General features: G+C 35.4%; 1 protein-coding gene across 13 annotated transcripts in view; it reads right to left on the minus strand.

Annotated features, from left to right (window-relative positions):
• Positions 1-7,223: 7,223 nt before the first annotated feature.
• SGK3 (serum/glucocorticoid regulated kinase family member 3) overlaps positions 7,224-13,746 on the minus strand; it is a 119,486-nt gene continuing 112,963 nt past the window's right edge. For all 13 annotated transcript variants that reach the window (XM_070222191.1, XM_023648507.2, XM_070222189.1 and 10 more), the window contains 2 exons: positions 13,157-13,246; positions 7,224-9,080 (listed from right to left, as the gene is read on the minus strand). In XM_070222191.1, the coding sequence (XP_070078292.1) occupies positions 8,910-9,080; positions 13,157-13,246 (261 nt within the window). In that variant the 3' untranslated portion in view covers positions 7,224-8,909. The remainder of the gene's footprint in view (positions 9,081-13,156; positions 13,247-13,746) is intronic.

Below are 13,746 nucleotides of genomic sequence, written 5' to 3' on the forward strand. Positions count from 1 at the left end.
CTTAATTACTGTAGCTTTATAGTAAGTCTTGAAGTCAGGTAGTGTCAGTCCTCCAACTTTGTTCTTCTCTTTCAAAATTGTGTTGGCTATTCTGGTCTTTTGTCTGTCCATATAATGTTTAGATTCAGTTTGTTGATATCCACAAAATAACTTGCTGAGATTTTGACTGGAATTGTGTTGAATCTATACATCAAGTTGGGAAGAACTGATATCCTGACAATATTGTCTTCCTTTCCATGAACATGGAATATCTTTCTATTTGTTTAGTTATTTCATTCCCTTTCCTCAGAATTTTGTAGTTTTTCTCATGTAGCTCTTATACATATTTTGTTAGACTTTTACCTAAATATTTAATTTTTGGAGGTGCTAATGTAAATGGAATTGTGTTTTTAACTTCCAATTTCACTTGTTCATTGTTGATGTATAAGAAAGTGATTGACTTTTGTGTATTAACAAAATACATATTTTTATGTTGTATCCTGAAACCTTGCTATAATCACTTATTAGTTCTAGGATTTTTTTTGGTTGATTCTATTGGATTTTCTACATAGATAATTGTAGCATCTGAAAAGACAGTTTTCTTCCTTCCCAAACTATATACCTTTTCTTTTCTTATTGCATTAGCTAGTATTTCCAGTACAATGTTGAAAAGGAGTGGAGAGGAAATAGCCTTACCTTCTTCCTGATCTTACTAAGAAAGCTTCTAGTTTCTCACCATTAAGTATGACGCCAGCTGTAGGATTTTTGCAGGTATTCTTTTCAAGTTGAGGAAGTTCCCTTTTATCCCTAGTTTACTAAATTTTTATCATGAATGGGTATTGGATTTTGTCAAATCCCTTTTCTGCATCTATTTTTAGGATCATGTGATTTTTCTTCTTTAGCCTGTTGATGTGATGACTTACACTAATTTATTTTCCAATGTTACCCCAGCCTTACGTACCTGGCATAAATCCAACCTGGCTGTGTTGTATAACTCTTTTTATACATTGTTGGACTCAATTTGCTAATATTTTGTTGAGGACTTTTGCATCTGTGTTCATGAGAGATATTGGTCTGTAGTTTTCTTTTCTCGTAATCTCTTTTTCTGGTTTTGGTATTAGGGTAATCCTGGCCTTATAGAATGAGTTAGGAAGTTTTTCCTCTGCTTCTATCTTCTAAAAGAGATTGTAGAGAGTTGGTATAATTTCTTCCTTAAATGTTTGGTAGAATCAGCCAGTGAATCTCTAGACCTGGTGCTGTCTGTTTTGGAAGGTTTATTGATTTAGTAGACCTATTCAGATCATCTATTTCTTCTTATATAAAATTTGGCAGATTGTGTCTTTCAAGGAATTGGTCCATTTTATCTAGGTTATCAAATTTGTGGGCACAGAGTTGTTCATATTATCTTTTTAATGTCCATGGGATTTGTAGTGATGTCCTCTCTTTCATTTCTGATATTAGTAATTTGTGTCCTGGCTGTCCTTTTTAGTCTGGCTAGAGACTTTTCGATTTTATTGATCTTTTTACAGAACCAGTTTTGGTTTCATTGATTTTCTCCACTGATTTCCTGTTTTCAATTTCACTGATTTCTTCTCTAATTTTTATTATTTCTTTTCTTCTGCCTACTTTTGATTTAACTTGTGCTTCTTTTTCTAGTTTCTTAAGGTAGAAATTTAGATTACTGATTTTAGATCTTTCTACTTTTTTAATATATGCATTCAATGCTATAAATTTCCCTCTAAGCACTGCTTTCACAACATCCCACAAATTTTGATGTTTTTTTCATTTTCATTTAGTTCAAAATAGTTTTAACTTTCTATTGAGATTTCTTTGACCCATGTGTTATTTAGAAGTGTGTTGTTTAATCTCCACACATTTTGGGATTTTCCAGTTATCTTTCTGTTACTGACTTCTAGTTTATTTCCATTGTGGTTTTAGAGCAGACTTTGCCTGATTTTTTGAAAAATTGAGGTCACATTAGCTTATGATTTCTATTATTTTAAATTTGTTAAGGTGTGTTTTATGGCCTAGAATTTGTTCTGTCTTGGTGAATGTTTCATGTGAGCTAGAGAAGAATGTGTATTCTGCTATTGTTGGATGAAGTAGTCTATAGATGTAAATTAATAATTATATATATAGTTGATTGTTGTTGTTTTGTTCAACTATGTCCTCACTGATTTTCTGCCTGCTACATCTGTCCATTTCTGAGACAAAGGTGTTGAAGTCTCCAACTATGACAGTGGATTCATCTCTCTCTCCTTGCAGTTCTATCACTTTTTGCCTAAAGTAGTTTGATGCTTTGTTGTTAGGTGCATACACATTAAGGACTGCTATTTCTTCTTGGAGAATTGACCCCTTTATCATCATGTAACATCCTTCTTTATCCTTGATAATTTTCCTTACTCTGAAGTCTGCTCTGTCTGAAATTAATATAGCTACTCCTGCTTTCTTTTGATTAGCATGGTATATTTCTCTCCATCCATTAATTAATTAATTTTTGGGGTGAGGAAGATTCACTCTGAGCTAAAATCTGTGCCAATCTTCTTCTATTTTGTATGTGGGTCACCACCACAGCATGGCTTGACAAGTGGTGTAGGTCCACATCTGGGATTTGAACTCACAAACCTGGGCCGCGGAAGCAGAGTGCACTAGACTTAACCACTATGCCACAGGGACAGCACCCTCCATCCATTTACTTTTAATCTGTATGTGTCTTTATATTTAAAGTAGATTTCTTGTAGACAACATATAGTTGCATCTTGTTTTTGGTCCACTCTGACAATCTCTGTCTTTTAGTTGGTGCATTTAGACCATTTATGTTCAAAGTGATTATTGATATAGTTGGATTCATATTTACCATATTTGTTACTGTTTTCCATTTGTTTCCTTTTGTTTCTATTTTTGTCTATTCTTTTTCTGCCTTTTTTTTTTTTTTTAAAGATTTTATTTTTTCCTTTTTCTCCCCAAAGCCCCCCGGTACATAGTTGTGTATTCTTCGTTGTGGGTTCTTCTAGTTGTGGCATGTGGGACACTGCCTCAGCGTGGTCTGATGAGCAGTGCCATGTCCGCATCCAGGATTCGAACTAACAAAGCACTGGGCCGCCTGCAGCGGAGCGCGCGAACTTAACCACTCGGCCACGGGGCCAGCCCCTGCCTTTTGTTGTTTTTAATTGAGCATTTTACATGATACCATTTTCTCTCCTTTCTTACCATATCCGTTAAACTTCCTTTCCTCCCTCTTTGTTTTTTTAGTGATTGCCCTAGAGTTTGCAATATACATTTACAACTAATCCAAGTCCTCTTTCAAATAACAGTACACTGCTTTGCAGTATAGTGAAGTACCTTATAATAACAAAATAATCTTAATTACTTCCTCCTGTCCCTTCTATCATTGGTACTACTCTTTTTACTTATACAAAAGCATTAAGCATATATGATATATACATGAGCATACATAATCAAATATATTGTTGCTATTATTTTGAACAAACTGTTATCTGTTACATCAATTAAGAATAAAGTTTTTATTCTACCTTCACTTATTCCTTCTTTGATGCTCTTCTTTTCTTTATGGAGATCTGAGTTTCTGACCCACATTATTTTCCTTTCCTCTAAAGAACTTCTTTTAACATTTCTTGCAAGCCAGGTCTACTGGCAACACAGTCTCTCAATTTTGTCTGTCTGAGAAAGTCTATTTCTCCTTGATTGTTAAAGGATAATATCACAGGGTACAGAATTCTAGGTTGGTCTTTTTTTTTTTTCCCCCTCAACACTTTAAACATTTCACTCCACTCTCTTCCTGCTTGCATGGTTTCTGAGAAGTCAGATATAATTCTTACCTTTGTTCCTTTATAGGTAATGATTTTTCCTCTGGCTTTTTCAGGCTTTTTTCCTTTGTTTTCTCTAGTGTGGAAATGGTGTGCCTAAGTATAGCTTTTTTCTTTGGCATTTATCCTCTTGGTGTTCTCTCTGAATCTGTGGTTTGACGTCTGACATTAATTTTGGGGATATTCTGTCATTATTGTTTCAAATTTTTCTTCTGTTCCTTTCTCTCTTTCTTCTCCTGGTAATCCCATTATGTTACACCTTTTGTAGTTATCCCACAGTCTTTGGATATTTTGTTCTGTTCTCTTTAGTCTCTGTTTGCTTTTTCAGCCTTAGAGGTTTCTATTGAGAAATCCTTAAGCTCAGAGATACTTTTCTCTGCCGAGTCCCATATACTAAGCCCATCAAAGACATTCTTTATTTCTGTACTGTTTTTTATCTCCAGCATTTCTTTTTTGGTTCTTTCTTAGGATCCCCATCTCTCTGCTTACATGACCTATCTGTTCTTGCATGCGGTCTACTTTATCCATTAGAGCCCTTAACCACAGTAGTTTTAAACTTCTGATCTGATAATTCCAACATCCTTGCCATATCTGGTTCTGATGCTTGCCTTTTGTCTTCAAATTGTTTTTGCCTTTTATTATGGCTTGCAGTTTTTTCTTAGGAGCCAGACATGATGTACTGGGTGAACAGAACTGCTGTAAACAGACCTTTAGAAATGTGGTGATATGGTGATGTGTGGGGGAGGGGAAGAGGCCCATAGTCCTACAACTAGGTCTCAGTCTTTGAGTGAGCCTGTGCCTCTGGACTGTGAACCTAACAAGTGTGTTTCTCAGTTTTTCCCTCTCCCTTTAGGTGGGGCAGGCTGGCTACAGTGGACTTACCATCATTGAGGTATAAGAGAAAAATTCAACACAGCAAGGCTGTATTACCTACCATCTGGAAAGAACTGAAAAAAAGTCCAACATACTGAGATCAAATTTGACCATTTGAGTGAGTCTGTTTTACTGTTTGTAAGCCTTCTAGGTTTCATGAGTTAACTAAAAAAAACACACAAATATTGACAACTCATTGTAGACTTTCCTACAAAGATTTAACTAAAATGAAAGTGGAAAGCTCTGCTCCCTAATACAGTGAATGCTGAAATATGTTAGAAAAAAATAATCCTTGAGATATATTCCTGCAAAAGAGAATTTACAATAAAAACTTATGGGCCAGCCTGGTGGCGCAGCGGTTAAGTGTGCACGTTCCACTTTGGCAGCCCGAGGGTTCGCCGGTTTGGATCGCGGGTGTGTACATGGCACCATTTGGCATGCCATGCTGTGGCAGGTGTCCCACGTATAAAGTAGAGGAAGACGGGCATGGATATTAGCTCAGGGCCAGTCTTCCTCAGCAAAAAGAGGAGGATTGGTGGCAGTTAGCTCAGGGCTAATCTTCCTCAAAACAACAACAACAACAACAACAACAAAACTTATGAGTCACACTTGAACACAAGATTTGTAAAATCACGAAATATGTCTGGTTCTTCCAGGAAGCAGGGTTATGTAGAGTGATGTAATGCTTTGTTTTAAACTATTCTCTTAGGATTCATATGGTGACCTATCATTTTCAGTACAATGTGTAAAAATAACTTTTTATTTACAGAATCCTTTGATTGGCTACTTCACTGCTATAAATCTCACTCTAAATTTGTACTTCTCTATTAGCTTTTTTTGTTTAATATTGCTTTAAATCATTCTCTACTATCTTGCCTTTGGTTAAAATATTAAAAAGTTACATTTCAAGGCAGTTATATTTCTTTGTGATTTAATTACCTCCGTAAAAATAGGTATAATGTAAAGAAACAGTAAAATGAGAAATACTTTTGTGTAGGGGTCCTTTTAACTACTAAGGATATGTTAAAAGGATTACAAATGGCTTATAATACAACATTGGTAAGATACCAAAAATACTAAATAAATGATATGAATCTCCTATTGGAATGCTCTCAGGGAAGTTAGAGAGTAATTTCTCTTAATATTAGGTGAGTAAAGGAGAAGAAAGTGGCAGAGAAGAAACCTAATCTTTCTATAGCCGTGAATCCTTCCGAACATCTGAACAAAGCTACGTGGCACTCCTCACCGCATGCTGACCTCATTGACACACAAAACTTGGCAAACCATTTCAAGATGTTTAAGCCACCTGAAACTCATCTGTATATACTTTGGGGTTTCATATAATGAACCCTGGGATATGGAATGATCTGTCAAAACCAAAAAAGTAAAAATTGCCTTAAAAGGTGAGTGGCAGAAAATTCCCCTTCAAAAACAGAGCTAACTTCCAAACTACATATATGAGGAATTAAGTTATCAATTTTAACATGCTTTATTGAAAAAGTCATTCCATTATCACCAAAAATGCTTCTGCATACCCACTCCCACTTTTCATACAGTATATCATATACAAAAAAATGATTTGTAAAATATCTGTGTAAAGTTTTGTAACATTACATCTATGGATAACATACTAGTTACAGATATGCTAAAAGATATTGGTAATGGTAAATTTCTATAGTGGTAAAATTTTATAGTAATAAATATTTAGAATATTTAAACCATCTTTCAAATGTTTACCATTGCTGAAATTACATCCAAACAGTATTTGTTGGCTCTCTTGGTAAATATCTTAAGTTCAAAAATTATTTTGGCATATAAAAATTTTGAACAGAGCACCTGCTTCCAGTATATACGTCACTCAGCACCTCTCCCTGAATATGCCAAATTTTGTAATTTTCAGTGTTGGCTATGATGTGACAATGGGTAGGAAGCCCTACAGTGTACCATAAGCAATAAAATAAGAGGTATGGGTAACAGGAAGAATTGAGACCTTTGCAGGGGCCGGCCCGATGGCGCAGCGGTTAAGTTTGCACATCCGCTTTGGCGGCCCGGGGTTCACCAGTTTGGATCCTGGGTGTGGACATGGCACTGCTTGGCAAGCCATGCTGTGGCAGGCATCCCACATATAAAGCAGAGGAAGATGGGCACGGATGTTAGCTCAGGGCCAGTCTTCCCTGGCAAAAAAGAGGATGATTGGCAGCAGATGTTAGCTCAGGGCTAATCTTCCTCAAAAAAAAAAAAAAAAGAATTTAGACCTTTGGGTTTCCTTAGGCAATAACCAAGAAATGGTTCAACTTTTAAAAGGGTATATACATTCTTCTACAAGACTTAGCATGCTATAAGAGAAAAGATACACTTGAAACTTGAAAGAGATTTTGTTCCCTAAATATTAAACGTCAGCCTATCATGATCTAGTACTTTTTACAAGTGTCCAAATATTTAGTTAAAAGTTTTTACTTTTCTCCTTCACACATATAAATAATTGACCACTATTGAAACCATGACCAATTTTACTTTAAAATAATGACAGGCACTAGATGATCATTAATCTTTTTGCTAGTTTATTATACCATATAAGATTTGTATTTCTTGTGATCTGAGAAACATCAACATTCTATTTTAAATTTGTTCTTAAAAATATACAATATTGCACTTTAATTTTTGGCAGTTTAATTAAGGATCAGCTGAGTAAAAAAAAATCATACTTGAAACTACAGTTCTTATTTTGCTTTATAATAAGCAAAGAGCTTTGTGTAAAAGCAGAACTTACAGTAGTGCCAAATAAACCATATATTTACAGTGTTGCTATGAAAGTCTTACCTCTAAAGGAAGATTCAGTGTATTGGATGCAAATATTATTAATCTAACAAAAGCACACTCTCCTCCCCCATTCTGCTGAACAATTTTAAGCCAAACAGTATTGGTGTGGAATGCTTTTGCGATTCCTTCAGAGAAAATACACAGAAAGAACGCCTATTCTTGAAGCATCTAAACTGGGTCACTAAACTTTTTCACAATGTTTCCTATATGACTTGAAAAATTTCTACTCTAATAACTGAAATTCCAAGAAAGCATTCTTTCTTAGTTTTTCTGTAGTTATTCTCTTTCACAATTACAAGTACACAAGTTAGTTGGTTTTTAATATGATTTTTAAGGTCAGATTCCTGTACTTTTTCTAGATACTGACTATGCATCTGCCTGAATTATTTTTAACTTTTGTTACATTGTAGTGAAACTGTATAAATTTATACTGACCCAGAATCTGCTATTCTACTTTTTAATCCCCATATTAGGTAAATACTGTAGAAAGTTCAGTATTTTTCACTTATCAACTAGGAAGGTTTTGAAAAGCTTTTTGCAGAAGCAAATACCAAGATTTAGACCTACTTAACAATATATTAAACATTCAAAAGGATCAAAAAGAATATAAATAGAATGTATTTGTAACATAAATACATGACACAGAGACATTCATATTTGGCACCACCTAAAAAAAAATTCAGCAGTACTTTAATTACTCTTCAGATCTTTGGGACTACTTAAAATTTCTAACTATTAAACTTTTACTTTTCCTCCAGAGGAAAAATAATTCACAAATTTGAATTGGTATTTCAAAAGCAAAGAATTTCCTTTCGTTACTTCTTAATGTGATCCGCAGAATAAATGGTTATTCAAAGTGTTAGCTAGCAGCCAATGTGTTAACCATGCTTTTACATTTTAATCCTACCAAGAAGTGATTATGTCAAACACTGATTTATCATGGAAAGATATGGTTTCTTCTTAAATAACCATGTACCAATTGCATAGTTCTGATCTGAGAACAAAGGTCAAAGTAGAGAGTTACAAAGGCATTAATATATGTTAAATGAACTGAAACTGACTGTTGAAAAACAGTCTATCTTGGGTGCATGTTAGTGTAAACTTAGAGGGAAAAAAACAGTCATTAGCAAAAAAGTTTTTTAAAAATAGGTTAATGCTAAGAACAACAGCTTTTAAAATTTCTGTTTAAAAATAAGCTTAATAAACAAGAGTACAAATTTTAATTCAAAACTTAGCTCTTTGAAATGCCCTATTTTCTGGCATACAGCAGAAAATACATTTTTCATAGTTTTTAACATTACATGTAAAAATGAGGCACTAGTTAAACATATTTGAATATATTCACAAACAGGAGTTTCAGTCTCATCCGTAGGCTTATATTTGCTCAACGGTTTCTGGATGACAAAGTGTTCACAAAAATAAGTCTTCTGAAGGAGGTGCGTAAGAGAAACCAAGGAATGCATCATCCGCCTCCAGTACGCTGGCGTTCACTATAGAATAGTCAGAAGACACACACACAGAATACGGAACTGTTTCTTCTGTAAATGCTGCATCAAAGTTCCTGATATCATCTGGTCCTGCCTAAAACATCAAAAGTACACTGTTATTCACCTTAGCTTTTTTCCCCTTAATTCAGTCCTACATTAAAATCCCTTTATGAATTTGTATATTTATTCCTGGCAAGTTTAGATGTCTTCCTACTTCATCATTTCTTCAAAACACTTTCTGCTTTCCTCTCCTGACTTTTATCATTTGGGTGAGGTTATCTGTCCTTCTAACAGTTAAGGCTCTTGATGCTGGGTCGGGGGAGGAGAGGTAAGAGTGAGGAAGGCTAGCGTAACAGAGTCCTTAGCCATGTTAATTTGAATCTCAAGCCCTGCAACTGACTCCCTTTCGCTCTTCCCATCGCCATCTCTAAGTTTAGAGAAGGGGCTCAGGCAGGTTGTTCAGGACAGCATTTTGCATTTGAGCTTCCATAAAATGCCTGCCCATCCAGTTTCTCAATTCTAGGTAGGTGGAGCCTTTTGAATAAGGAATGATGGTCTGTAAGTCAAGTTGCGAAAGGGGCCTCTTCTGGTGCTACAGAGGTCATGAAGGACACCCTCGGCTCCAGAGGCCTAAGGGAACCAGGGACCTGGGAAAGGAAGCGCGGCGGCTGCTTAGGCTTGAAGGCAGCCGTTCTTCATCTTCCTTTATGACTCTCCCACCTTCCAGTGTATTTACAGATAAAAACTGGGATACAAATTCAGGAGATTCACTCTTAAAATCCATCCCTGAAGCTCTAGGTTATCTCTGCTCCAAGGGGAAGAGAATCCTTAAAATGTTCAAGTCGTTAGGTCTCAGGGAGGTAACAGATAAGGATTCAGAGACATTATAAGCCAAGGATACAGTTAGCCTGGTAGGTCTACAAACAGCAGAGACCAGGGAAACCCAGAGTATTAGATCCTTCCATAGGAGATACTCCCCTACAGACGAGAAAGCAAGCTGGAAATTATATTTATATATACATAAAAATTCTTACATATAACCCCAGAAGCCTGTGCTCTGGAATAAGACTAAGGTTTGAATTCTGGCTGTGAAATCTGCTAGCTCTAATTCTTCAGAAAACGGCTCTCGCTCTCTGTGCCCTTGTTTCCTCTTCTGTAAAATAAGAACGCTACCACCTACCTGTTAAGGCTGTAGTGAGGATCTGATGAGTTAATACATAAAATTCCCAGAATCTGACATGTAGATGGTGCTCAAAAATGACGGCAAATGCAACGAGAAGGACCCACAACTAAGAATATACAACTATGTACTGGGGGTCTTTGGGGAGAAAAAGGAAAAAAAATATAAAATCTTTAAAAACAATGATGGCAAATGTTCTTTTACTTGACTTTACGAGTATTTTGGGAATGCCCTCATGGCTCACGGCTAGTACTGACATGGCTAATACCAGATGGCTTATCAAGAGAGAGGGCTCTGTCTTCAAAGTGCCTCAGCTCAAATTCCAGTTTCGCAACCTTAACTACACTTTGGGCAAGTTATTTAACCTTTTCTGTGCCATTCTGTGGAAAATAACAGTAGTATTTCATGGATTGTTGTCAGAGTTAAGTAAAAGGATACAGTATTGAGAACAGTTTATGAGAATATCTACTTTTTCATACTCTAGCTAACTTTCTGACCTTTGTTAATCTGTTAGGTGAAAACTGGTAACCTGTTAGGGTTTATTTTGCATTCTTCAATTATCAGTGAGTTTGAACATCTTTTCTTATATTTAAAAGCCATCTGTATTTATTTTCCTGTGGTTGTACCTTTTCTGTCTTTTATCTATATTTCTACTGGTCTTTGGTCTTTTTTTCCCATTGACTTATAAGAATGTTTTATGTGTAAGGGAATTTCCCCCAGTTTGTTATTTGCAGTGTTTTATTCATGTAGACATTTCAAAATTTTTTTTTAAAAGATTGGCCCTGAGCTAACATCTGTTGCCAATCTTCTTTTTTTTTCCTTCTTCTTCTTCTCCCCAAAGCCCTCCAGTACACAGCTGTATATTCTAGTTGTAGGTCCTTCTGGTTCTGCTATGTGGGACGCCACCTCAGCATGGCTTGATGAGTGGTGCTGCTTTGTGCCCAGGATCCAAACCAGCAAAACCCTGGGCCACTGAAGTGGAGCACATGAACTTAACCACTCAGCCACGGGGCTGGCCCCAACATTTCTAAATTTCACGTGATCAAATTTACCAATTTTTTTCCTCTCATGGTTTCTTGGTTGTGAGTCTTGCTGTAAAGGTTTAATTAACCAGTCACAGAAGAGGAGGGATCCAAACCTGGAGGTATCTGACTCTGAAGTCGACACTGCTTCCATTTCCAAGGTTGCTTAGAAAGAACCCCTAACTCTTTAATATGCCTGATGAAGGTTTATTTCAGGATAACTAAACTCAGTAAGACTCTCAATACAAAGAGAAAAATAAAATAATTCTTAAAGCCCTGGGTTCCTACTGGAAACTCTAGAAATCAGGGACAGAAACTGCCCCTAACAGAGTCACTTCTGAAACAGTCACTTCTGGATGAGCTTCATGAAATAAATCAGTCTACAAATACTGTTACGTTTATAGGTGTACAATATCACACTTATTAATTAATACTAGCTATGAGCTGTGCACTGAAATTAACCTTTAACAAAACCTGAGGAGACTAAATAATACTTACTCTCCTGAAGTGATTTCCTTATCCTGCTCTAATTTACTAAAAAACTATTTCACGAGTTTTACAGCAACAAGAAAAAACTTTAAATAAAAGAAAAACAAATTTACCTATGATCCTGCAAACCCAAATCAATCTTGGTTTATATTCTCTTTCAGTCCTTATCTGTTATTTTTACTGCAATATAATCATAAGTCATGAAAATTATAATTACCATGTTTTCATTTAAGATTATAAGGATTTTCCAAGTGTCGGCTCATTTTTATATTTATTATCATTTACTCAACCAGAAAAGGCAATAGAGCATAATAAAGCATAAAAATAATGATGACTTTGGGATCTGGCACAGATTCGAATCTTTACTCTACTTTTTAATCCAGCTATGTGACATCTCTGACTTTCCATTTCTTCATTTATAAAACATCTATAATAATAAGAATAGTAATAGCAGTAACTTGGTAGCTTATTTGAGGAATAAATTATATATTGCAGTGCATAAAAGTATACATGCCTGTGTATATATAGGAGGCCATCAACAGTAACATCATTACTGGCCTACTGATGACTATTAATTTCTCTATTATTATATATTTATTTCTGAAAATTTTCAACATTGTTAATACTATAAACAGGCTTTTTTTTTTTTAAAGATTGGCACCTGAGCTAACAACTGCTGCCCATCTTTTTTTTTTTCTGCTTTTTTTCCCCAAATCCCCCTAGTGCGTAGTTGTATATTTTAGTTGTGGGTCCTTCTAGTTGTGGCATGTGGGACGCCGCCTCAACATGGCCTGACAAGCGGTGCCATGTCCGTGCCCAGGATCCGAACTAGCGAAACCTTGGGCCGCCAAAGTGGAGCACGCAAACTTAACCACTAGGCCATGGGGCCAGCCGCCTAAACAGACTTTTTGATGTAGCTTTCTGTTTAAAAATAAAAATCTTTAGGTAAAATGTTTCCATCAGTAGATTTAACAAGTTGAGATAATACAAACATTTTTATAATACGGTCTTAATGTTTTCCAAAAAGAATATAACAATTTACATTACATTAATAATGTTCATGGCCCCCAAATAAATAAATAATGTTGCCTGTACTTGGTTTTATATCAATCTAGAAAAAAAATGCGCATTAGTGTTACTTAAAATGTTTATTGATTCATAGGTATGAAAATGATACCTCATAGTTACTTTAATTTGCATCTTTTCTACCTATTGAGCTCATCCCTTTCTTATACATACTCCAAAGAAACCTTCACAATTACTGTGCTGGAAGATATTTTTATCAATCTAACTATAATCTTACTGGTCATCTTGAAGTTATCAGTTGTCCTAGACAACCCTGAGTAACATATTTCACAAATATTTAGGTACTGATTCAATTTCATTCAGGTTAGATTTTGAGATCTATTGCTAAAATTATGATGAGCTACAGTTCTACATTTCACTGTTTTACAAAGAAAGATTTGGATATATACTTACCACATTAGGATTAAACGGTGGTGGAATCCTCTTTTGTACAAGGTCAGTCCAGCTGAGCGATTCAAAAAAAGGATGATTCTGAATTTCAAGCTAGAATATTAAAGAAATATGTATTTTTTATTAACGCTGAAGAATATATTAAGTAGTCACTGAAGAACTTTATGAAGCCAAATCATTATCACTTGTCCCTCAATAATTCTTTTTAGGTACATGTTTATGTTATTCATGTCACACAACAGTTAAGTGGAAAGACTACTACAGCAGACATGAAAGAGCTACTCAGAATGACCTGTTTAAGTTATATCCTCTTCACACAGTTTCTTCATTGGTAAAATGGGGTTAACATTTCTGCCCTGGGTAGTTTTCAGATTGTTTTAAGAATCAGTGGAAAATATGGAAATAAAAGTGGTATAGAAAGAATATAGCATTATAGAGGTACAAAGAATTATCATTATTATTATCTGAATGGGAAAAGTAAAGAAGTTAGGCAAGAGAGTTTTACACAGTGTGGCAGAGGCCAAATCAGGGCGACGAGCTCTACTAGCAAAATGTATTCCACTCTGGTGTTACTTTTATCAAAAGATGGCACC

The sequence above is a fragment of the Equus caballus genome, chromosome 9, assembly GCF_041296265.1.
Source record: "Equus caballus isolate H_3958 breed thoroughbred chromosome 9, TB-T2T, whole genome shotgun sequence".
Taxonomy (NCBI): Eukaryota; Metazoa; Chordata; class Mammalia; order Perissodactyla; family Equidae; genus Equus; species Equus caballus.